Raw genomic sequence first — 26,157 nt, 5'->3', positions numbered from 1 at the left:
TTATATTTTTTTAAAAAAACTTTTTTTGTTTTGCTTTTCGAGACAGGGTTTCCCTATGTAACCCCAGGACTCGGCTCTGTTCTGAGATCTGTTTTAGATGCAATAGGATATTGGAAGCATTATTTTCAAATTGTAAGTTTAAGACTAGGCTGGCCTCAAACTCAGAGAACTGCCTGCCTCTGCATCCTGAGTGCTGGGATTAAAGGCATGAGCCACTATGCCTGGCTTATTAAATCTTTTAAAAAATTAAATTTTATTTTATGTGCATTGGTGTTTTATCTTCGTGTATGTTTGCGTGAGGGTGTCAGATACCCTGGAACTGGAGTTACAGTTGTGAGCTGCGGAAGCGTACCCAGTGCTCTTAACTGCTGAGCCATCTCTCCAGCTCAACTCAACACAATTAATGACATTTCCTGTAGGGAGTGGAGGAAGCTGAGCAAATTAACTCTTTAGTGAATGTGCACTATTGACATGGCATGGCTGTGTTGAGGACCCCAAGGCCTTAGGCCCATGGGAAATTGGCAAAGCCATTGTCCATATGGACCAGACTTAGGAGAAGTGGCCAAGTTTTCCTCAGGAATGGTTATAGTTGATTGTCCAGTGTGTGCAAGGACTAACTTACCTACAAAGGCCTCCTACCAAGATGGCTACCAAGCCCTGTTAATGAGTAAGAATGCTGGGTTTGCGGTAGAAGCAGACTCCTACCAGACTCCAGCTTCCCTGTGTCTGTCTGTCCTACCTTCATTCCTTTGCCTAGCTAGGGTTCCAAGACTCAAGCTACATGGTTGGTAACAGTTTCCATTCATGTGTATAATGTGTTCTGATCATATTCCCATGATCCTCACTGTCGCCCCCCCTCTCCCGCCTTCTCATCCCTCTCTTTTCTATTGCTCCCTCCATATGGCCTTTATCATCTTCCAGATTATAATTTGTCTCTTCTCTTAGCTGAATCAGTTTGGTGGAAAGAAAGAGAAAGTGGAAATTATACAATTGTATTTTTAAAATTATATTAATGGGCCAGGAAGGCGCAGTGGTACACATCTTTAATACCAGCACTTAGGAGCCAGCCTGGTCTATGTAGTTCCAGGCCAGCTAGAGCTACACAGTGAGACCCTGGGTCAAAAAGGAAGTTTCCTGCTTGGTGAGGGAGCAATCCACCAGGCTCACTGAGCAGAGTTAACTGAGGACACACAGCGAGGGAAAAATGCTGCCCATAGGCAGCAGGCCCAGGTACACCGGGAGGGCACAGCCAGCAAGGCATATCACTGTGCCTTCATCATCAAGAACTTCAGTCTTAGCTTCTCTAGGATGCGTTTTAACTCGTAAACCTCTGGAAACATAAATGAACACAAGAACACAGCTACGTCACCACTGGGAAGCTCCAAATGTGACATGTGGTATAAACAGGTTTGAGAAGAACAGCCAGCCTGAGTGAAGACACCTAAGAGATGCTTCCAAAGCCTTCTTCCTACACCTCAGTGCTGCCTAGTTAGGGTCATCAGGGATGAGGGAGACTCAGTTGAGAAAATGCCTCCAAAAGATCCGGCTATTGGCAAGCCTGTAGGACATTTTCTTAATTAGTGATTGATGTGGGAGGGCCCGGCCCAGGGAGGGCCTGGCCTACTGTGGGTGGGGCACCCCTGGGCTGGTGGTCCTGGGTTCTATAAGAAAGCAGATAGAACAAGCCATGAGGAGCAAGAGTAAGCAGCCCCCCCTCCATGGCCTCTCTCTGTATTGACTCCTGCTTCATGAGTTCCTGTCCTGACTTCCTTCAAGGATGGACTACTCCCCAGCCTTCTTCAGGTCACGGTGTTTCATCACAGCCTAGCAGTCTGAACTGGAACAACTCCTGTGCAGCACTCTGTCTGCAGACTCCTGCAGTGCGAACTCTTTCTGGGAGTCAGGGAAGCACAGCCCCCAGAGCGTCCCTCAGCTCGCCGTGGCCTGCTCCAGATAGGGAAGAAAACACTAGTGATAAACAATTCTAACAGTTTCAGAATCCACCATTTAATGAGATGAACATTCCATAATAAATCTCAGAGTTCTTACATGAGTACATCGTTTCTCCAGGTTTGAAAAATCACACAGAACCAAGCAAATGGAAAGCCATCTTGAATTCAAGTGTAACTCAGATCAGAATTCTCTGGCTGTGAGGTGCAGTGAAGCACTGTGTGCTAGATGTCCGTTACTTCAGAAGCTGAGGCAGACCCGTGGGTGAAAGGAAACATAGTGACACCCTCAGAGGGGTGGGGGGAGAGGGAGGAGGAGGAGGGCTCAGACAGTCCAGCTTCATCTATCTGTCTGTCTCTCTGTTTACTGGTTGGCTTTTTGAGACATTACGTAGCCCTGGCTGTCCTGGAACTGACTATATAGACCTGGCAGGCCTTGAACTCACAGATCCACCTATCTCGTTTTCCCAGTGCTGGGAATTCAAGGTGAGTGAGTACACCACACCCAGCCCACTCCAGCTTCTCGGCAGAGGCAGCTGAGCAGGTGACCCCTGTGCTCATTTCTTTGAAGTAACAGCTCTGCCCACCCTCTCCAGCCACAGCTCCTCAAGGAGGCCAGGGCCAGCAGTGAACCCTTCCTAAACACTCAAAACATGACTTAGTCTGAAACATGTATCATTTACTGAGTTCAGTGGGGTGCAGTGTGCTGACACCTTCCAGAGCCTAGAGGGACAGTGGGGTGCAGCGTACTGGACGCCTTCCAGAGCTGAGAGGGACAGTGGGGTGCAGCGTGCTGGACGCCTTCCAGAGCCGAGAGGGACAGAGGAGCTTCAAGCTTACTGTACTATTTGTATTAATTTCCCCAGAATCAAAACCTTCAGAATCAAACCACTTCAGCCTATAGAAGACTTTTAAAGACTTGCCTCAGAGCTCTCCAAAGCCTTTTTGATGACAAATCAACAAAACTCCACCCCACTTTCTCTGATCATAAAAGTGTGTTTTTTTAAACTGTTACTTTTTAAATGATGTGAAACCAACAAGAAGCGGCTGCTCTCTGACTGGTCGTCTCTGGAGAAGATGACTCTGTGCTTCACTGCCTTCTGCCAGGCCTTGCAGAGATAGGCTCTGTAGTCCAGGGCCCCGTCGCCTGGAAGCTTGGAGGAAGAGGGCCCCTGTGTCGGGTCCGAGGCTTTCTGCATTAGACTTTGCGTTGTGGCGACAAGCAGCAAGCGGTACTGAGTGACGAGTCTCTCTAGGAGCTGAGAACACTTCTTCAGAGTAGATTCCTGCAGGGCCACGCTTTCTCCTCCACTGGCGCGGTCTGTCCAGTAGAAAGCCGACAGGCTATCCACTATGAGGAGGCAGAGGGAGGGGTGGCCACAGAAGAGCGCCTCCAGCGAGTGCAGCGTGAGCAGTAACTGCGTGCTGCTGCTGCAGTAGGCCAGGAAGAGCCTTCCCAGGCAGAGCTTGATGGCTTCCTCCGAGCTCCGCGACAGCCTGTGCTCCAGAACCGTCACGAGGCGGAGCATGTCGAAGTGGTAGTCTGTATCGATAAATAAGACCTCTATTTGCAGTCCGCCCTCTGATTTTGGAAGTATACACCGGGCTGTTAAGTGATAAAGCATTTCCGTTTTTCCCGTTCCTTCTGGACCATGAAATTCGAGAATATCACCTGTGTAAAATTCAGAAACATCAGTCAAGACGCAGCAGGGCGACAGCGAGACACAGGACGTGTCTCAGACCCTTACAGAGAGCTGTACTCAAGTGCAAATTAAACACCTAAATCCACCTGTTGTGTGGATCTGCACGACAAACACAGATAAATAAGGAAATTCATACAGCATCGCTGAGAAAGGACCCAGTGTAAAAAAAAAAAAGTTTTTTGGTTGGTGCTGAAGATGACATCCAGGTCCTTAGCTGTGGTAGGAAGCAGCTCTACCACTGAGCCACACCCTCAGCCCAGCAGTGAGAGTAACTGGCACCAAGAGAACACACACACACACAGCAAGAGGGAAGCTCCTATGGGCCTGGGTGACTCAGGCCACTGCAGCCTCACTGCTTTCTGTGCTTGAGCCTGAGTTCGGGTCTCAGAGCCCACGTGACGCTGATGCAGTAGCATTCCTGTGTTGAAATGGGAGGGAGACAGAAGTCCCAGGAGCTTACAGTCCACCTGGCCTGCTGTACAGAGTGCTGACGTAGAAGGTGAGGGACACAGCCGACCATGCAAAAGCACAAGGCAGAAACCTACAGCAGGCGTCCCAAGCCTCTCAGGACCCTAACACTGATAGGAGACAACACCTTAGCAGCTATGTAACTGACGTAACTGACGGCCAATTTTGGGCATCACTGACTGGATTTGGAAGTGTCTGGCCAGTGAATAACAACTCAGGGCATGTCTGGGGAGAGTTGCTATCACGATGGGTCAATCCCTTGATGACTTCATATGATGGCGTTTACTGGGAGGGGGAAAAAGTGGTGGGAGCTAGCTGAAAAAAACAAGCCACTGATGTGTGTCTCTGGAGAATTCTTGTCCTGGCTACTTCCTGACCTCCAAAAGTGAAGAACAGTCTTTCCACGATGGTAGTACCGGGGCCAAGAACCCACTGAAACCCTAAGCCAAAGTGAGTATTTCCTTCTTTAAGTTGTGTGTGTGTATGTGTATTATTCGTATATACAGGAAAAAATCGTACATGTTTATAAGATCAGTAAAACATATGTAAACATGTTCAAACAGTATGCTTTATAAATGGGACAGTCCATGTATCTTCCCTTGAAGTTATGATCTTTGTTATGTTTGCAAGTTGTCACATACACACACACAAAGTTAGCGCCCTTATCCAGCCAAGTACAACTTGAAGCAAAAAGAAGAAAACAAGAAGAAGAGGAGGCGGAGAAAAAAAAAACAAACCCTGGAGCTTGGCACTTGAACAGCTGGGGAAATCTGGATGGTTTGGCCCTGACAGCTCCTCTTGAGTAGATGCTAGGAGGAGTCAGGGCTAAGAGACTGAGGCAAGAGTCAGAGCTACAGCCTTTAGAATACGTAAGAAAAAGGCCACAGCAATCACTAGCCTAACTGTGGAGCCAACACACTGGATTTGCCGATCATAATTCCTAGTTCTGAGGACTCAGAAACTGGGCAGTGCAGAAAACAGCCTCAGCTGCAAATGCATTAAAATGCTTCCACAGCGCAGAGCCCAAGGATCTTTCTGCACCATAAACTTCCTGTAACAGATGCTAGAAGTGGTAGTGGTCTAGAACCCCATCTAGAACCATCTAGAACCCCGTCTAGAACCCCGTCTTTGGTGTGTGCTGTGTCAGCTGAGCTCATGTCTAGTTTCACAGCACATTAAATGTCAGCACACGTCTTTTGGTAGTGACTAAACATGAGGGTGTTTCTACAACATGTGAAGCAAAGATAGGCTACAACGCCTTGCCCTAACACATGGCTGCTTTCCTAAGGCCTAACTCGTGAGTACAAGCACGGGTGAAATGACATGCTTTCATGGAGTACAGGGACAGAGATCTGCTGAACCAGCAATCCCAGAGTCCTTTGGGCTGAGGGAAAGGACAGTAGACAGTGGCACAAAGTCAGACACAAAGCAGCACAGGAACCATGAGTGTGCAGATGGCAGAAGAGAGGAGGAGTATGTTTATGTCACCCTTCCGTGTGTGCACTGGAGCTGCTGAGTCCTGCGGGATGTGACCCTTACATGATGACATCTGGGGCCAGCTGGACAATCAAATAACAAATCAAATTATTTCCTTGCCTTAGTCCTCAAACTATTTTTCTTTCCAGAAAACTTACTTAGTATCCCTTCCCTTGCATTTCTACTCACCAAGCACAAACTTGGACATTGAGATTCCTAACATAACGTTCCCTTTTGAAATAGTCACATTAAAAAATGAAAGCAAAACACCTTTAAGCTGGGTGTGGTGATAGACACTTTTATCCCAGCACGCCTGAGGGTCAACTTCACAGTGAATCTTAGGCCCACACTCAAACAGACAAAACCACACAGCCCTCAAACCTGTACTACTATTTCCAATCACTTTCACTCAGTAAAATGAAACACTCTGGTGGACACGTGCGCACAGATATAATGGGAAAGAGCACAAAGATGGTGAAGACTAACTAGACCTCCACAGCAGGGAATGACTAACAAGCTGACATCAATCCAAACTCGACTGTTATAAATTAAGACATTAATTAATGACCAGGAAAATAGTTTTAAAATTATGAAAGAGAGTAGCAAGGGATTTAAAATAGTACAGTAGAGGAATTGGAGAGATGGCTCAGCAGTTAGGAGCACTGGATGCTCTTCCAGAGGACTCAGAACTCAGATGGTGGCTCACAACCACCTACTACTCCAGATCCAGGGAATTCAACACCCTCTTCTGGCCTCCATGGGCACAGACTTATAGGCAGGCAAGACAGGTACACATATTATATAAAATAAACAAATCTTAGAAAAAAGATAGTATGCTAGACTAATCTATTTAAAACAAAACAACAAAAACCAGAAAAGGAGAATTAGTGAAACAGAAAAGGTATAAAATACAAAACAGGGAGTAAAATGTCACAGTTCATCTCATCCGTAGTTCACTAACTTAAGTGAATTAAATATTCAGTCAAAAGCTGATAGGCAAAACGGAAGAAAAAGTCAGGATCCAACTGAGAGCATTCAATGGACACACGTCATAAACCAAGCGGCAAGTAAAAGAAAAGGACAGACACTGTGTAAAGAGCGGTCCAGTGCTTTCTCCACCACCATCCTTCTTCTTGAGACAGCATCAGATAGCCAGGTAGTTTTGAACTCTCTATGAAGCTAAGGCTAGCCTTGAACTCCTGATCCCAGGAGTTGGGATTAGAGGTGTGCACCACCACAAGGCTGAAATTGTTATAGTAATACCACACACAATGAACTTTTAAAACAAGAGTTATTATTTGGAATAGTGTGTGCACGCAAGTATGTGTAGGCTAAAAATATATGAAATAAACTAGATGTGTTGGTTATTTGTAATGCAACTACAAGTTCAAGGTCAGCCTGGGCTACTTAGTGAATTCCAGATCTTGCAAAGCTGCAGCTCTGTATCTGTTTAAGTGCTTTTAATACCCCAGGTAAGAAAAATCATGTGGTTTGTCTTAGTCCACCTAGTCTATCAGTCTTAATTTTTTTTCAAATTATATGTATATGTGTAGGAATGTGTAGTGAGGGTAAGAGCCTAGGGGAGCCAGAAGTGTCAGCCAGAAGTCCCCTAGCTGAGGGGGTTACGAACTGCCTGATGTGGGTGCTGGGAACCAAACTCTGGCTCCCTGGAAGAGCAGCCCAAACTCTTGACTGCTGAGCTATCTCTAGTCCTGGTTCTTAGGTTTCATCCACATTGTGTGTGAAAGGGTTTCACTGTTTGCATATACTGCTTTCTTGTTTATTTGTGTGTAAGTCTGAAAGTCTCACTTTGTAGCCAGGCTAGCCTCAAACCTACGGTGACACCTCCTCAGCCTGTCAGTCTGGGATTACCCTTTCAACCCCCGATGGACATTTGTTTGCTTTTTGAAGATTTGGCATCATCGTTCCACTAACTTCTGTGGAAGCTCTATACTGTCCTCAGTATTGATTGTACCATTTTCCCGTCTTAGCAGAGATACATGATAATTTTGGTTTCCTCACAGTCTTGCCAACACTTAGTTTTTTGCATTTGTTTTAAATAATGTCATCCTAATGTATGAGGTATAAAGGACACATTTTATAATGATGAATGAGTCAGTCAGCAATAAGACATAAACAATAATAAACTTTTGTATGCATAATACTCAAAGCCTAAGCCCAGGAAGCCAGATAGATGGAACTGAAGGGAGAATTAGGTAACGGCCAGATGTTAATAGCTACTCTAGAAACAGAACAGCTGCAAACAAGTGCAGCAAGGAAGCAGAAGTTAGCACTAAAAGCCAGAACCAAGAGTCATCTAGAGAGCGCTTGGACCAGGCACAGGAGAACACACAATCACAGTGCACATGGTCAGACCACAGCACAAGCCTCAGTATATTTAAAAGGTCTTGAATCAAGGAAGCACGCATTTCTAACCAGAAAGGAATGAAAACAAACTAATGACAAACTAGAGATCTTCTTGTTTATTTTTTGAGACAGGATCTTGCTACACACAATAAACTAGCTTCAAACTTTGAACTTCCTGCTTCAATCTCCCAAATGCTGGGACCACCTGGCTGTACATCTTTCTGACCTTGGAATAGGGACTAAGAGTCTTGTCCGTGACACTAAAATAGGAACAACAGAAGAGACACTAAAATCTCAAAGTTAACCATGCCGCGCCTCAAAGGAAATCAACACAGTCCAGACAACGGGAGGACAGGCGCAGGGCAGCTGCATCTACTGGATATGCATCTTCTACCTAAAACACGTAAAGGGCACTACAACGCGGTAATGAAAGGGAACTTGGTTTTAAAATCAGCAAATATCTGACATTTCTCCTAAAAGGGCGGGCAAACTGTGACTGAGCTCAGGTGGAGGCAAGCAACTTAGCCAGCCCCCAGGGAAGGGCAAAGAAGCACAGCAGGGTATCACTCTGAACTGACCAGGATGCTGTAGCCACAAAGACCTATTGATAATTAGTCCTAGGACGTGGGGGATTAGGAACAGATGCTTCACTGAAGGTCACAGGTAAAAAGTGAAGCTATTTTAGAAATCACTTTGGCTGTTTTGTCAAAGATGAAGCATTGCCTTATAAGCTAACAATCTCCTCTCTATGTGCTACTTAAAAGAACCCAAATCCTATCTATCCACAGAAAAACTTGTCCATAAAATCATGGCAGAACCGTTCAAAGCTTCCAAAATTCAGAAGCAAGCGATAGTGCAGTCTCACAGTGGGACTATGCAGCACTACAGAACTGGCTACTGAACTGGAGTCACGCTCAGTGGTCAAGGGTACTTGCTGCTTTTGCAAAGGGTGTGGGTTCCATTCACGGCACCCACATCACAGTTCACAGGCATTTGTAACTCAAGTTCTAGGGAATCTAACACCCTCTTCTGATCTTGGCAGGGACCAGGCACCCACGTGCACACAGACGTACACATTGGCAAAACAATCATATGCATAAAGTAAATCTTAAAGGGGGAGGGGGTGTGCTCCTGATACATGACAAAGACAGACGTGAAGGGCCACCTTAATTACACAAGACCGCCAGAAAGGGCAAGTCCACAGAGAAAGCTGGCTGTGGTGACCCAGGGCTGGGTTTCTTTCTGGGGTGACAGGTAAAAAAACTGTGAGACTATATTAAAGACAACTCGATTATTGTGGAGACTCAAGATGTGAGCCCATTCCATCTTGTCTGAAGGTCAGAGAGTTTGAGCTTAGTTCTGTTCTTTCAAAGTTGTCCGCAACAGGTGTGGCTACAAAACAAACTATCCTGACCTAGGGTGTGCTTACTTGGTGTTTTGGTCGTTAAGATGGTCTGTACAGGTAGACCCGCTCCACCATGACCAAAGGCCAGAGAATTCAAGCATACTCTGCTCCTTCTTTTGAAATAGGAGTTGTTGTTTTTTTTAAAATATTTATTTATTATGCATACTGTGTTCTGTCTGCATGCATGCCTGCAGGCCAGAAGGGGACACCAGATCTCATTACAGATGGTTGTGAGCCACCATGTGGTTGCTGGGAATTGAACTCAGGACCTCCGGAAGAGCAGCCAGTGCTCCTAACCTCTTAACCGCTGAGCCATCTCTCCAGCTGGAAATAGGAGGTTTGATTTAGGGAGTGGCTACCTGCAGGATACTTGGTCTAGGCTGGGTTCACTGCCCCAAACATCAAATACTTTTCTCAATAACTAGCAGCTTAATGTCTCAAGTAAATGACTGAGCAGATGACTGTTCTGGTTGTCCTTGGGGCCGTGTGTCCACGTGTCCTTTTGTCTTCTTCCCCCTTTCGTACTGGGGTATAAAACCGTGTGGAAATTAAGCATGGGCAAACTCAGAACTTACAACTCGGGAATTCCGCATTCAGGATCTGCAGAGTTGCCCTCCTGGCACTATCCCGTGTCTCTGTATCTCTTTCGTATCTCTGTTCCCCTACCTAACATTTCTAATCCTCACACCCCCACCCTGGAACATACCACGGCTAGGATCACGGCAGAAGTCACACCCAAAAGTGGCTCACAATCAATTAGACACCCAAATTCTATGCATTACGCTGTAACTAAGCTCAAGCACTCAACGTTCCCTGTAAACTTTCCTGCTTTTTCCCACTGGAGAAACATTAAGAGAACAACTGGGAACCTCAGGACTCTTGCAGCTCTGCAAATGTCTAATGAGAAAGAATGAAAACTAGGCCAGGCGGGATTCCCATGAATACCGTGTGCTGGGAAAGAGCCAGTGTGTGTGCTGAAGATGGTATCCTTGACAGACAGGAGGGCCTGGAGCGACCACCTGTGCTGGTGTCCCCCTCTAGGACTAGGTGTGGACGTGGAATGCAGGTGCCCGTGAGATCGTGTGCAAACTGGCCCCACAGAACTTCCTCCCACAGGCTTTCCCGCTAAGCGCTCTGTTTTACCATGCACTGGTGAATCTTCATCAGCGAACAGGTTGGGTTCGAGTTCTTTCAAGGAGCTCCTTCCTTCAAGTCGGGCAAGGAGCTTCCAAAAGAAGAGGAGGAAAAGTCATTACTTAAAAGGATACAACATCCTAGAAATACATATTTATGTAAATTTTAAAAATCTTTACGATCGTAATTTGAAGATTTAGAGGAAAATACTAACAGGGGAATATAATTTAGGAGAAGCACTATGTTTACGTTTAAAGACTTCATATTTATGTGTGTGTTTCTATGCCACGTGTAAACAGGTGCTCCAGGCCAGGGGAGGGGTTGGCGTTAACAGCGGGGTAAGTACCAGTGTGGGTGCTGCAAACCTAACGGGGCCTCTGCTGGAGCAGCAACATTTACCTGCGGAGCCATGTCTGCAGTCCCTGGTATGTAGCTGGCTTGGGACTTGCTGTAGACATCAAGTTGGCCTAAAAAGCTCACAGAGACCCCCCCCCCCCGCTCTCTGTCTCCCAAGTGCTGGTGTTAAAGGTACATGCCACCATGCCTAGGTCTGTTCATTTATTTTTAAAATATTTAATTTTTAATTTATATATCAGATCTACTGATGCAAAATAAGTCTGACCCCTCAAAGGAATAAACAGCAACTGCAGGGTATAAGACAAGCTATTTACCATTGGTGTATTGGACAGCAACAGTTTTTGTACTTACACCAGTTAGTTATACAGTGGTCTGATTTAATTTGCCTCATTTTATCAGAGGAAAGGTTCCCTAAAGAGCGCTAGACTTAGCTGTATTTAAAAGTAAGTGGGAGTCCAAGTACCCGGGCCACAGATGGTGCAGCAGGCACAAGAGGGTGCAGCCAAAATGCACAAAGAGCACGGCTGCAGGCAGAGTGAACGCTGATTTGAGCTGCAAGAGCTTGTTGCATGAAACAGGGGGGCTTCTCGATTGGGGTAGAACCACCAAGGACATACACCTCTGGGCATGTCTATGAGGAAGGAACCTCCGAGAATGTGTGCGGTGCCATCACAGGCCAGGGTACTAGCCAGGGTAAGAAGGAACGTAAGCTGAGCTGTAGGGTCCTGTTTCCCTTCTGCTGCTGTGATAAAACACTGACAAACGCAGCTTAGGGGAGGAAAGGATTTACCTGGCTTACACATCCAGTCACGGATCATCGCAGAGAGAAGCCAGGCCTACAAAAGCAGACACCAGAACCAGAAACCATGGAGGAACACTGCTTGTTGCTCTCTGCCTCAAGTTCAGCCAGAAGTTCAGCCAGCTTTCTTATACAGCCCATGGCCAGCACCTATGGGCCCCACAGGATCAGTCAATAAGCAAGACAGCCACAGCCAGCCCATGGGGCAGTCTGATCTAGGCAATTCCTCAGCTGATCCTAGGCTGTGTCACACTGACACAGCTAACAAAAGCAAACACCTGCATCTTCCCTGAGTTCCTGGCCAAGGATGAGTCGTGACCAAACCCCTGCTGTCATGAGCTCCCCACCACGATGAACTTAAAGTGAACTCTTAAGTTGTTTTTGCCGGGTATCTGGTTGCAGAAAAGAGAAAAGCAACTAATACAGAAAACAAGGGTGTGTGTGTGGGGGGGGGGGGGGTTGCTGTGATGAGCCTGACCGGGAGGGGGTCGGTTCTCAGGCCTCTGGAATTGGTTTGCAGGAGCAATGTGAAAGAGTTTTGAGCTATGGGCAGAACAGCTCTAGAAAGCTGCATGCAGAGCTTGACGGGACATCCCGGAGGGAGTCTGGAAGGCCAGACTGAAGAGAGAAATGCAGACAGTGAAGGCCCACTTCCCACTGGAAATGGAGCTAGATCGTTCAAGCTACATTCTAGTAAAAAATCTGGCTGCATTTCGAACTTGGTGAGCCTGAATATAAAAGTATGTATTTGTTTGGTGGCAGAAATCTCAAGATGGGGGAACATTTAGGCCATGCCCTGGTTACAGGCATACAAACTGCGAGAGTAACGGTGCCTGATGCTATGGGTACAGAAAGCTGTGGAGACCAGCACCGTGTGGCAGGTTTGGAGGTCGTTATGTGAAGCTGTGATGAAGTCTAAGTTTCAGTAGAAACCTCAAAAGATGCAAGACCGTGAAACATCCCCTAGGAAAATCTATAGCATGGAGCGGCTCATGAGAGGAAGCTATGTGTGCTGCAGGCCAGAGCTGAAATGCAGGGGATTCCCAAGTCCTTTGGAGCTGTGGGGACCTGACAGTCAGCCCTACACTGATGACACAGAATGAACGACTCTATCCCAGCCATTAGACCTGGGTAATAATTTACACAGGTCCCCGGTGAGGACTAAAGAAACCTGATATGGATCCAGGCGTCCCTTAAGGGCAGGTGACCTTTAGCTCTGGAACACCTGGGAGAGCCTAGTGGCCTGCAGGTGAGATAAGAATAGGATAAAGGGCTGGGAGGCATTGACAGCTGCCTCTGCTTCTGTGACACCTGCTGGTCACTCGGGAAAGGGATGGTCTTTTTGTTACTACAGTGGGAAAGCAGGAGACAGTGAGGGAAGTAAAGCAATGTTCTTGCCCGCTGTAGTTTCTATGCAGAGCTGTAACGCACACCTTTCTAATGTTAAAACCCCACCCTAACCCCATTGCAACACAGCATACTGTCCTTCTGCTAGCAGGAAGAATAAATTCATTTAATCTGGGCTGGAGAGAGGGGTCAGAGGTTAAGAACACTGGCCGTTGCTCTTCCAGAGGCCCTGAGATCAATTCCCAGCAACCATATGTTGGCTTACAACCATCTGTAACGAGATCTGGTGCCCTCTTCTGGCCTGTAAGCAGATATATAGGCAGAACACTGTATACACAATAAATAAATCTGTAAAAGAAATTCATTTAATCTAAATTTGAATTGTGCCTTAGTCTTTGTTTTGTCCCAGTGGATTCAAACATCACAACAGAAACCCGAGTCCACCCAGAGTGCCAGGTGCTAGATATGGAGCTGCAGGATTTAACATTTGCAGGGCTAGGCTTCGGTCTTGTTTTGGTTATCTTTCCCTATACTCCCATTCCTCATTCCTCTCTTTTGTCATGGGAATGTTCACTCTATGCCTTGTATATTAGAAATATGTTGCTTGATATTTGATTTTATGAGGAGGGGGTGTCAGAATTAAGAGACTGCCTTAAGTCTCAAAAGAGACATTAGCCTTTGAACAGTATTGCTGCTGTTAAAGATTCTGATTTATAAGATTCTGATACTGGAATAAATGCTGATTTGTACTGTGAGATGGCCCTAAGGCACTGGGGACCTGTTGTGGAATATTAGTTTAAGATGCGTTACACTCATTTATGCTGTGGAATATTTGTTTAATGAGGTAAAGATATGTTGCATTCTTTTATGCTGCATTTGTTTAACTCTGTGAAGCCGTATTACTTTGCCTGCCTAAAACACCTGACTGGTCTAATTAAGAGCTGAACAGTCAATAGCTAGGCAGGAGAGAGGAATAGGTGGGGCTGGCAGGCAGAGAAAATAAATAGGAGGACAAATCTAGGCTAGAGAAAAGTGAGAGTGGGCAGGAAAGGGAGGAGCAAGAGAAGGAGAGGAAGAAGAGTAAGAAGGAAAGAAGGATATTTAGCAAAAAGAAAGGTAAAAAGCCCAGAGGCAAAATGTAGTAGTTAAAGAGAAATGGGATAATTTAAGTTAGAAAAGCTGGCTAGAAACAAGGCAAGCTAAGGCTGGGCATTCATAAGTAAGAATAAGTCTCCATGGATTTGTGAGCTGGGTGGCGGGCCCCCAAAGAGTAAAAACAGTAAACCAGGAGCAGATTGCTTTCACCTGAACGTAAAATGTTCCCCACTCCCATGAACTCATGTTTCTCGACACTTCATCCACAGCTGGGGATGAACCTCAACTGAGGTGAGGCCTGGCTGGAAGAAGTGGGTCACTGGGATTGGACTTTAAGGTTTTTTTGCCCTCTGGTACCTGTTCTGCCAAAATATGAGTGCACACCCCTGCCAAAGTGGGACTTCCTGCTGCCATGCCTTTCTCTGCACGGCAGACTGTACCCTTAAACTGTAAGCTGAAACACACTCTTTCTTAAGTTGTTTATCAGTGGTTACAACAATGAGAGAAGTCACTAATCCACATCTGAGTAGACAAAACAAAAGGTCTGAATCTACGCAGCAAGAAGCAGTCTCCAGCAGTTAAAGACAGACACTTAGGACTGCAGAACCAGAAAGCCAGGCCACTTCTGCAAACTTGAGATTTCTCCTCCATTAAGTGAGGAAAGCAAAAAATACTCCCTTGTGAGCGACAGAGTAACTACGATACAAGTATGAGCTTATCGTGGTCATTTCAACACATCACCCTGGCGGCTACCACGTAGAGAAGGCTGGGCTCTCTCATACTCCTCTAAACAGCTAACAGAAAGCAGAATCAATGATTTAAATGTCAATGAGGGAAATGGAATCAAAGCCAGTTTTCAAATTATTAGGAATAATATTTGACAGTCTTGGCTACCATGGGCACTGGTACACATGTATGGTGCATGTACTCACGTGCACACACACACACACACACACACACGGACAAACAAAAATTAAAAACAAAACAAAAACCTAACCTTCATGGCTAGCAAGATGGCTCAGTTGGTAGCCGCGCGTCACCAGGCTGAAGATCAGTATGTGCCACGCTTTATCACTATTACCGTAACAGCTACTGTCTGTGTTTACTGTGCAAGCAGAGTCTGTGTGTCCTTTAACTGACACGGCAGTCTCCTTTATTGTAATTCCATTTTTTTATATGAGAAAACTTATAAGTTCCAGAACTAGGATTTAGTCAAAATCACTTTGGTCTCTAAAACTTAGAATTCTCTACTCTGCCATACAACCTTGGAGTCACTGCCAAGGGCTGAGATCTATGCACAGGCGCTAAGCTGAGTTTCTGAACCTATTAAATGGGGGTCAAATCAATCCTGCTGAGACAACTGCTTTTTCCTTTTTTCAGGCATCTTCATAGCTGAAACAAACACTGAACGTTTCTAGTAACGACACCATTCCTGCAGCAGAACCCTCTGGAGCAGGACAGCACTCCCCGTACAGATGCCCATTTTAAGTGGCTTATAGGCTGCGGTCTGGCCAGCCCAACAATGGCTGCCCCTGACAGAAAGGCCAAGAGTCTGGTACGTTGTTCAGTCCATGAAGCTGGATGTCTCAGTTGGTCTTCAGTATACGTCAGAAACTCAAAGAAGTAGGTTCTAATCCCAATAAAGGAATGCCTTAGTAACAGGACAGAAGAACTTGCCAATGGGAATGAAGGCAAGCAGGCAAAACGGAAGACGCTTCCTTCTTTCACACCCTTTTATGTGGGCTGCCAGCAGAAGATGTGGCCCAGATTTAGGGTAGGTCTTCCCACCTCAAAAGTTCAATTAAGAAAAATGTCCCACAGGTGTGCCCACCTGCTTGCGTTTTAGTTGATTCTAGATATAATCTAGATGACAACCAAGATTAGCCATAGTAGGCCATACTTTGTCAACCTGACACACAATCACATCCATTCATGCTTAATATCCAAATGAAAAATAATAACTAGGTCATAATTCTACCTAGCATGATATAACTATCCCATGCACAACTGCAAACATATTATATATTTTAGAATAGATGACAATGTCCCCTGATAAATGTTTTTGTCTTTTAGTGCTTCATAAAATAAACGATAACCACTATTGTCTCAATTGATGTCACATTATTTGAAATAGAGGAGAGAAAAGACAACTATTATTTAATGCAGGTGTATATATGCATAAACACGTTTTTAACAAAATACAACAGAAACACTCATGCCAATTACAATGTACGTGTCTGCAAATAGTCTCACGCCTTAGCTGGCCCTTATCTCTATTTCCTCTGCTACCCATCCTGTTTTTCTTTCACCCTCAGCAAGCTCCTGGCAAATCTGGGCGGGAGTGGTTGGCGAGGTCAACCAGCACATCTTAACTGGCAAGTTCCAGGTCCCAGGGACAGACCTGGTCTCAAAAAACAAGGTAAACAGCTCCTGTCCCACAAGACCAGAAGCCACCCTCTTCCATCCACATAAACATGGAAAGAAATGGGAAGGAAGAAAGGCGGCGGGGATGGGCAGTGGGCAAAGGTGGGAAGCAGTTGCCCCGATTGTATATGATCAGTGTGGAAGTTTGGCTTTATCACAGATATTAAAATCAGAGGATGTGCTGGCTAAGTTTTGTCACCTTGACATAGGCTAGAATCATCTGGGGAAAGGAAATCTCAATTAAGAAATCTTATCACTAGACTAGCCTGTAGGCAAGCCTGTGGGGAGCATTTTTAAATTAGTGATTGAGTGGGAGGACCACTGTACCACCCCTGGGCAGCTGGTCCTGGGTGCTGTAAGAAAGCAGGCTGGGCTAGCCAATGAGCAGCGCTCCTTCATGGCTGGTGCTTTTCCTGCTGACTTCCCTGCTGAGGGGCTACAAGCTGGAAGATGAAGTAACCCTTTCCTCCCCAAGTTGCTTTTGGTCCAGAATAGAAAGTAACTAAGACAGAAGACTAGAGCTAGGCATGGTGGCCCATGTCTACAGTTTGTAACACTTGGGAGGTTTAGGTTGGCGGAGCTCAAGTTTCTAGTTCTGCGTGGACAATATAGCAAAAATCCATCCCCCAAAAATTAAATTTAATGTAATAAAATCAGAAGACTAATTCTTTCCACATGTGAAATTAGACTCCTCAGTCAATTCCAAAATTCAATTGCCCTTCAGGGCATAGACCCAGGCTTGGATCTTGAACAAAGCATTTGTCTATATTACACAGAAAGACAACTGTTACTCCAATATGATATGATTAAATCCCAGGGTTCTAAATTTATTCCCAGCAGGGCTGCTGTTTTATAATTACCTTTTAAAAGCAATCATTCTATAAGAGGAAGAGGAAAGACAAATCCATGAAAGTCAAGAAAAACTAAGATAGGCCTTAAACATTGCTTCCAGAGGCAATTTATAGACTAACATTTAAACTTAATAAATCAGCATTTCATTAGGTATATGATTAGGCTTTAATTGGGAAAGGTACTCAGAGATGGCTCAGCGAGGACTGCGATGCAGACCCCCAGACCTACGTAAAGCCAGGCAGGTGCAGGAGTGCACATATGTAACATCTGGGGGTGGCAGGTGGGTGGGTAGGGACCAGACGGTCCCTGTAGTTTGCTGGTCTGTCAGTCTAATTGGCCTCTGCATGCAGTACGGAATATGTACACGTACAAACAAACACACAGATTTTGTTAGGAAGTTAACCAGACTATGCTTTAAATTTTCAGCTAGAAAGAAATGTCTATAAGATCCGAAAAGAGGGGGCTGGAGAGATGGCTCAATGGTTAAGAGCACTGGCTGCTCTTCCGAAGGTCCTGAGTTCAATTCCCAGCAACCACATGGTGGCTCACAACCATGAGATAATGAGATCTGGTGCCCTCTTCAGGCCTGCAGGCATATGTGCAAGCAGAATACTGTATACATAGTAGATAAGTAAGTCTTAAAAAATAATTAAAAAAAAATCCGAAAAGAGCTGGGAAAGTATGGTATTGACTTTTTAAAACCCTGCGGCTGACACTGAGTATGCTAGGTGTGTGCTGGTTGGTTCTTTGTTAATTTGACACAATCTAGGGTCATCTGGGAAGAGACTTCAATAGAGAAAATATGTTTATCGGATTGGCCTTAGACAAATCTGTGGGGCATTTTCTTGGTTAATGGATAATGAGGGAGGGCCCACGCCATTGTGGTGCTAACCCCAGCCACAGGTCGTCCTAGGAGGTCGTCCTCCATGGCCTCTGCTCTGGTTCCTGCCTTGGCTTCCCTCAATGATGTGCTGTAATTGCCAAGTGTGAGCCAAACAAACCCTTTCTTTCCCAATTGCTTTGTCATCGCGTTTTATCACAGCAAATAGAAGAACAAGACACTAGGCTGCACTGTCTGCCCACACTGAGCCTTTCCGGTGTGACAGGGATAGACACTGTTCCTCCAACTTGTATTCTTGCTGAAGCCATTCCATGTTTAACTAGAATCTGATCTCCTCGATGGAGAATCCCATGGAAAACAACCCAACTCTGTTCTAGGAACCAAAGGTCAGGATGTCCTCGCTGAGTTATCTTAGCCTTTGTTAAAACTGCTTGCTCGTGAGGAAAAAAGCTGGAGGGGTCCAGCTAACTGTTCACCTTAGTTGCCTGTTTGCTCAGGAACATCACCCCTCCCCTCTTTCTCTCCTTCCAACTCTACCCTCCTTGCCCGCTAGTTAACGGTGTGTAGCTTCTGTTAAAAATTCTCACTTCAAATTACTTACTCTGTGAAACCCGCCTGCAGCCACTAAGGGAGAAGCCTCGATGAGGTCTCTGCCCTTAAAAACAAACCATATTCTGGACACTCCTAGGTGCGCCCGCAACACCTGGGTGTGGTCCCAGTCAGCAGGACTAAAGACTTTCAGTTGGTTATAAACTGTCTGAGTGTCCATCTCTGGTCGGCTACCAGTATCAAAAGAAACTTGGAACTTGTTTTATTTTTTATCACATAGATTTAAGTGTGCACATTCACGCACATGCAGGTAAGACATGACGCACGTGTTAAGGTCTTTTACCATGTTGGTCTTAGGGTTCAAAGTCGGGTTGTAAGGCTTCAGGGGAAGCCCTTTGCCCAAGAAGGCGCTTGCCAGATTCTACCCTCTTTTTTTTGAGACAGGGTCTTATGTAACCCATGCTGGCCTCCACCTCACTCTGTAACAGGACAGCCTTGAACTCTTGCCTGGTTGTACATGGACTGGAGATCAGAGCTAGAGCCTGGGCATGTTAGGGCAGCACTCTGCCGGTCGGTCAGTGAGCCACAGCAGCAGCTCTGCAGGGACTTTCAGCGGAGGTATCGTTTTGATACATTCTCCCATCCTCTCTGTATTAGTTACTTGTCTCAATTGCTGAGACAAGAACACCTGACAAAAATCAGCATAAGGAGGGAGGGAGGCCTATTTTGTCTTGCAGTTCCAGGAGACACAGACCATCATGGCAGAGCGGCATGGGGGCTAGGACATGGCATCCAGTCAGGAGTATTGGTGCTCAGCTCACTTTCTCACTTTCTCCTTTGTATTCAGTGTGGTGATTCTAAAGCCCATCAAGCTGACAATTAGATAAACCTTCATGATCTAACTTTTTTTTTCCAGTAAGGAAAAAAAATGCAGAAACCAAGCGTGGTGGTACACGTCTGTAATCCCAGTACTCAGGAGGCAGTGGCATCATAAGTTCAAAGATATTTTAGCTACACAGTTCACAGTCAGCCTGGACTACATGAGACCCTGACTCAAAACAACAACGAAGTGCAAAAAGAAATGCAAAAAGAAATGGCCACAGGAGCAGCCTGGTAGAATCCTTTCCTCTTTTTTTTTAAAAAAATGTATTTTAGCAGGTGGCTTTGATCCCAGCACTCAGAAGGCAGAGACAAGTGGATCTCTGAATTAGAGGCCAGCTTGGTCTACAGAGTGAGTTTCAAGACAGCCAAGGTAACACAGAGAAACCCTGTCTCCATAAAAACAAAACAAAAACAAACAAACAAACAAACAAAAAAGTGTATTTCAGGGGCTGGAGCAATGACTCAACGGTTAAGAGAACTTGTAAACTCAAAGAAAAAAACCAGCATCTCATTAGATGCTGAAAAAAGCCTTTGACAAAATTCCAACACTACTTCATGATAAAAGTCTTGGAGAGATCAGGGATACAATGAATGCACCTAAACATAATAAAAGCAATATACAACAAGCTGACATCCAACATCAAATAATTGTAAAGGCAAAGCAATTCCACTAAAATCAGAAACAAGAAAAGTCTGCTCCGTCTTTCCATATCTATTCAAGTTGAAGTTCTAGCTGGAGCAATAGGACACAGGGGAGATCGAGAGGATACACACTGGAAAGGAAGAATTCAAAGTATTGCTATTAGCTGATGACATGAGAGTATACATAAGCCCCCCAAAAAAAATGCACCAGGAAACTCCTGCCGCTGATAAACACTTTTAGCGAAGTGGCTGGATACAAGCTTAACTTAAAAAAAAAAAATCAGTAGCCCTCCTATATATAAACAATAAACAGGTCGAAAAAAAAATCAGAGAAACAACACCCTTTACAATAGCCACAAAGAATATAAAATATCTTGGGGTGACTCTAACCAAGCAAATGAAAGGCTTGTATGACAAGAACTTCAAGTCTTTTTAGAAAGAAACTGAGGATATCAGAAGATGAAAAGATCTCCCACTTTCATAGATTGCTAGAATTAACACAGGAAAAATAGCAATCTTACCAACAGCAATTTCAGTGTCAATGTAATCTCCATCAACTTTTTACAGACCTCGAAAGAACAATACTCAACTTCATATGAAAACAACAACAAAACCCAGAATAGCTACAACAATCTTGTACAATAAAAAAACTTCTTGAAGCTTCACCATCCCTGACTTCAAGCTCTACTACAGAGCTATAATAATAAGGACAACATGGTATTGGCATAAAAACAGACAGGTGGATCAACAGAATTGATTCAAAGACCCAGACATAAATTCGCACACCTATGGACACCCGAGTTTTGACAAAGAAGCCAAAATTATACAATAGAAAAAAGAAAGTGTCTTCAACAAATGGTGCTGGCATAATTGGATGTAGGCATGGAGAAGAATAAACACAGATCCATATCCATCACCCCGCACAAACTCAAGTCCAAGTGCATCAAAGACCTCAACATAAATCCAGGTACACTGAACCTGAGAGAAAAGTGGGAAATATTAGCCTTGATCACACTGGCACAGGAGACATTTTTTTTTTAACATACCAATTCTGGTTCCCCTTCCCTCTTCTCCCCCCATTCCCCAATCCCTTTTCAGGAGACAACTTCTTTACTAGAATACTAGCACAGATACTAAAACTGATAATTACTAAATGGGATCTCATGAAATTAAAAAGCTTCTGTAAGGCAAAGGACACTGTCAATAGGACAAAATGGCAGCATACATAATGGGAAAAGATCTTCACCATCCTCACATCCAATAGAGGGCTGATTTCCAAAATACATAAAAAACTCAAGACATCATGTCTAGACATCAAAGAACCAAATAATCAAATTTTAAAATGGGGTACAGATCTAAACAGAAAATTCTTAAAAAGAATCTCAAATCTTCAAAAAACAGAGAAACACTTAAAAGACACGTTCAACATCCTTAGCCATCAGGGAAACACAAATCAAAATGATGCTGAGATTCTTGTACCTCTCAGAATGGCTAAGATCTAAAACACAAATGACAGCTTACGCTGGAGAGGATGTGGAGCAAGGGGAACATTCAACCACTGCTGGTGGAAGTGCAAACTTTGGAAATCAGTATGGTGGTTTCTCAGAAAATTGGAAATCAATCTACCTGAAGACCCAGAGATACTACTCTTGGGTCTATACCCAAAGGATGCTCAATCATACCACAAGGACACTTGCTCAACTATGTTCATACAGCTTTATTTGTAACAGCTAAAACCTGAAAACAACTTAGATGTTCCTCCACTGATGAATGGATAAAGAAAATGTGGTACATTTACACAATGGAGTACTACTCAGTGGTTAAAAAAAATGACATCATGAGATTTGAAAGCAACTGGATTGAAGTAAAAAAAAAAAATCATCTTTAGTGAGTTAACCCAGACCAGAAAAACAAGCAAGGTATGTACTGACTTATAAGTAGATATTAGCTGTAAAATAAGGATAACCATGCTATATTACACAGACCCAGAGAGGCTAGGTAAATAGGAGGGCACAAGGGTGGATGCATGGATCTCCCCAGGAAGCAGAAATAGAAGAGATCTCATGGTGGACTGGGGGTGGGAGGGGATGGAAACAGGAGGGATTGGGTTGAGGGAGTGGCTGGATGGGGTGGGGAGAGAAACCTGGTGCCAGGAAAACTTCCAGGAATCTACAAGGATGACCCCAGCTAAGACTGTCAGCAATAGTGGATACATACCCTGAACTGGCCATTTTATGACCCCAGCTAAGACTCCTAGCAACAGTTGGATACGTAGCCTGAATTGGTCATCTTCTGTAATCAGATTGGTGACTACCCTAATTGTCCTCAGAGAGCCCTTCATCCAGTAACTGTTGGAACATTAGGCCAAGCTGGAGGACTGCACAAGCCGGGGGGGGGGGGGTCAAAGACATCACAAGAAACCCCACAGAATCAACTTTCTGAACAGAAACAGAGGAGGAGCGGATTGGTGGGGGAGGGGAGGAGTGGGGGAGGCAATGGGAAGAAAAGTAGGGAAAACAGGATGTAAAATAAACAATAAATCTATTTTTTAAAAAAAGGAGTACTTGTTGCTTTTGCAAAGGGCCCAGGTTCAATTACTATCCAAATGGCAATTCACAACTGCCTATAACTTATTTCCAGGGAATCTGATGATCCTTCTGAGCTCCGTGGACCCAGGCACAGATGTGGTACACTCACAAGCATGAGACAAAGCATTCAAATTAATAAAATAAAAAACTTAAAGTTTATGTCTGTGATTACACAAAACTAATTATACTTAAGTAAATGCTATTTGTCTTTCTTGATATTTGTCTCTGGCAAAGGAGGGCTATCTTGTAGCTTTCTTTTCCCTATGAAAACCAGCAGGGGCTGGAGAGATGGCTCAGAGGTTAAGAGCATTGCCTGCTCTTCCAAAGGTCCTGAGTTCAATTCCTAGCAACAACATGGTGGCTCACAACCATCTGTAATGGGGTCTGGTGCCCTCTTCTGGCCTGCAGGCATACATACAGACAGAATATTGTATACTAAATAAATAAATATTTAAAAAAAAAGAAAAAGAAAAGAAAATCAGCAATTGTTATCAATATTTATAGTGTTTACTATGCAGGGCTATGAAATGCCTGGAGGGGGAACTGGGAGGGGAGTGGGAAACAGTGTCTTTGTTGGTGTCCTTTCCTGTGTCCGTGAGTGCACCCCTCTTTACCCTGGGAGACACATCCTTCACTATCTCTTAGAGCTCGCTTCCCAACATTCTCTGTGTTCCAACTCTATAGAGACACTGGCTGTTTCCTAAAGCAGTGGTTCTCAACCTTCCTAATGCTGCAACCCTTTAAGACAGCTCCTCATGTTGTGGTGACCCCCAACCTTAAAATTATTTGTTACTACTTCATAACTATATTTTTTCTACTATTATGAATTGTAATGTAAATACCTTTGATTTTGGAGATAGAGGTTTGCCAAAGGGGTCACAACCCACAGGTTGAGAACCCCAGCCCTAAATGTTGCCCTTGGTAGATTCAGACCATGCCTGAGCTACTCCCTCTGCTTAGAAGGTCACCTCCTCTTCCTCCTTCTCGGCAAACTACTTCAGATGGTCCTGAAAACGCCAGTTCAGGGGTTGAAAATTGTAGCTCTGGTGGTAGAGCCATTGCCTAGTATTCATGAATTCCTGGGTTCCATCCCTGGCAGGGCATAACCCAGTATACTCTAGGAAATCACAGCATTTGGGAGGCAGGAGGATCAGAAGTTGAAGGTTAGGGGCTGGAGAGATGGCTCCGAAGTTAAGAATAGGTACTGCTCTTACAGAGAGCATGAGTTTGGTTCAGGTGACTCAATTGATCTCACACCTTTTTCTGGCTTCCACTGCATCTGCACATACCAACCGACAGACATACACACATATACATAATTTATACAAATAAACAAAAGAAGTTTAATGTTCTCCTCAGTTGCACAGCAAGTTCAAGGCCAAGAATGAGCTATGTAGATCCTGTCTGAAAACATCTAAGTATCTCCTCCTATAATTTGTCTTACAGACCCGCTTTTGGTTGGCATGCTTTTACCATCTACTGTACCTTTTAACACAGCTTCTATTATTATTGTTTATTTGAGAGAGTCTCACTAGCCCCGTAGCTGGCCTGGAATTATCTATATAAACCAGGCTACCTTCGAACTCATGGAAATCTGCCTGCCTCTGCTTCTCTAGTGCTGGGATTAAAGGTGAGCGCCACCACGCTGGTCCACTTTTTTATTGTTTCTTACTCCTAACTCTTAGCTACACAGTACTTGAGCCATTAATACCCATAGTTAATAGTTCTATTCCTGAATGAAATGGCTTGCGAGGCTCTAGAGAGACAGACCACAAATGTATTCTGGGATAGCGAGGGTCCGATGCCACAGGCAGATTAGAGAGGTGAAACAAGATACCTAAACATCACCTATCCCAGAAAACGTCCACGGATGCTCAGCTAGCGGCCCGCCCTTTCCTCAGCGAGGCAGCACAGCGCGCCATGGAGAGTGTCGCCGCATCCCCACGGTGGCCCTGGACGCCGGATGACTTCCCCTAGTGATGCGCGGCCCTCCTACCGCCCCGCGGTTCTCACCTCCGTCCCGGATTCGGCTTTGAGAAAGTCGCTACACATCGCCCCTCCAGCTCCTCAGGCTCAACTTTGCCGCCAGCAAAGCCATTTGGCAATAGCCAGTCAGACCAGCGAGCCCCTTACGCGCATGCGCTCTGTGAGGGCGGGGGGGCGGGGCGCGAGCGTGCGCAATAAAGCTGCGCCGCCCTCTCGGTGACGGCAGTCTCACGCGCCGCCTCTTTCTTTCCGTGCTCCTTGGAGACCCGGAGTCTGTTAGTTCTTACCTTTTCTTTTCTGTTATTAAGCTCACCCGTCTTTATTAGGCAAATTTAACAACATGCACTTGATTTTTAAGTTATGTTTTGGTTGTGAAGCCCTGGCTGTCCAGGAACTCTCTCTGTAGACAAGATGGCCACAAACTCAGACCCACTTGCCTCTGCCTCCAGAGTGCTGGGATTAGGATTAAAGATGAGCCACTACCGGCGCCTACTTGTTTTTAAGAAACTATTAAAGTAAATCTTCCAGTCGTGATGTGATGTGGGAGTGTCATATATCAATCTGTTGATTTCACTGGCTAAGCAATAAAGAACCTGCTAGGCCCATTTGATAGGCCCACCCTTAGGTGGGTGGAGCAAACAGAACAGAATGCCGGGAGGAAGAGGAAGTGAGGTCAGACTCCGCAGCTCTCCTCTCCAGAGCAGACGCAGGAGAGACGCCATGCTACCAGCTCCAGGGAAGATGCACACCATGCCCCAGCTCCGACCCAGGATGGACTTAGGCTAGAATCTTCCCGGTAAGCGCACCTAGGGGCGCTACACAGATGATTAGAAGTGGGCTAAATTAATATGTGACAATTAGCCAGTAAGGGCTAGAGCTAAGGGCCAAGCAGTGTTTAAAAGAATACAGTGTCTGTGTAATTATTTCGGGCCATAAGCTAGCCGGGCGAGCCAGGCGGCTGGGGTTTTGGGGACACAGCCCAGCCGCCGCCCATATTACAACAGTGATGGTGCACACTTGTGATGTTAGCACTGGGGAGGCTGAGGCAGAATCATCTAGAGTTAAGGTTAGTCTGGGCTTTGAGAAACAACAGCAAACAATTAGGGGGGAAAGCTCACTGATTTGGGCTGTTGGTGCACCAGTGGCCCCAACAATTCGTGAGGACATGGGATGGTCTCTTGAGCCCCGGAGACCAACCTGGGCCGCACAGAGGACGCATACTAAAAAGAAAATAACGTTACTGAGTAAGCAAGCTCTTTTGTCTGTTCTTGAGGCACGAGCCTCTGGCTGGGT

General features: G+C 45.2%; 1 protein-coding gene across 2 annotated transcripts; it reads right to left on the bottom strand.

Annotated features, from left to right (window-relative positions):
• Window positions 1-1,720: 1,720 nt before the first annotated feature.
• Window positions 1,721-25,026, bottom strand: Xrcc2 (X-ray repair cross complementing 2). Of its 2 annotated transcripts, XR_012908751.1 has the most exons (4): window positions 24,892-24,998; window positions 10,512-10,593; window positions 2,700-3,621; window positions 1,721-2,655 (listed from the first exon to the last, which is right to left on the bottom strand). XR_012908751.1 is itself a non-coding variant. In XM_075955574.1 (3 exons), the coding sequence occupies exons 1-3, from the start codon at window positions 24,928-24,930 to the stop codon at window positions 2,906-2,908; spliced, it is 837 nt and encodes a 278-aa protein (XP_075811689.1). In that variant the 5' UTR covers window positions 24,931-25,026; the 3' UTR covers window positions 1,721-2,905. The 2 variants fall into 2 exon arrangements, 1 of the variants encoding a protein (XP_075811689.1); XM_075955574.1 differs by having other exon boundaries at window positions 1,721-3,621; window positions 24,892-25,026.
• Between the last annotated feature and the right edge of the window lie 1,131 nt (window positions 25,027-26,157).

This window comes from Microtus pennsylvanicus, chromosome 21, assembly GCF_037038515.1.
Source record: "Microtus pennsylvanicus isolate mMicPen1 chromosome 21, mMicPen1.hap1, whole genome shotgun sequence".
Taxonomy (NCBI): Eukaryota; Metazoa; Chordata; class Mammalia; order Rodentia; family Cricetidae; genus Microtus; species Microtus pennsylvanicus.
The sequence above is the reverse complement of the archived record's forward strand: the minus strand, read 5'-3'. Positions and strand labels throughout refer to the sequence as shown.

What these genes read in the sequence shown, in the direction of transcription:
- Xrcc2 (XM_075955574.1), bottom strand. Translation starts at nt 24,930, where the DNA reads ATGTGTAGCGACTTTCTCAAAGCCGAATCCGGGACGGAG. An exon ending in AAGCCGAATCCGGGACGGAG is followed by an intron (nt 10,594 to 24,891) that starts GTGAGAACCGCG and finishes TTCTTTTGGAAG; the next exon opens with CTCCTTGCCCGACTTGAAGG. An exon ending in TGAAGATTCACCAGTGCATG is followed by an intron (nt 3,622 to 10,511) that starts GTAAAACAGAGC and finishes AATTTTACACAG; the next exon opens with GTGATATTCTCGAATTTCAT.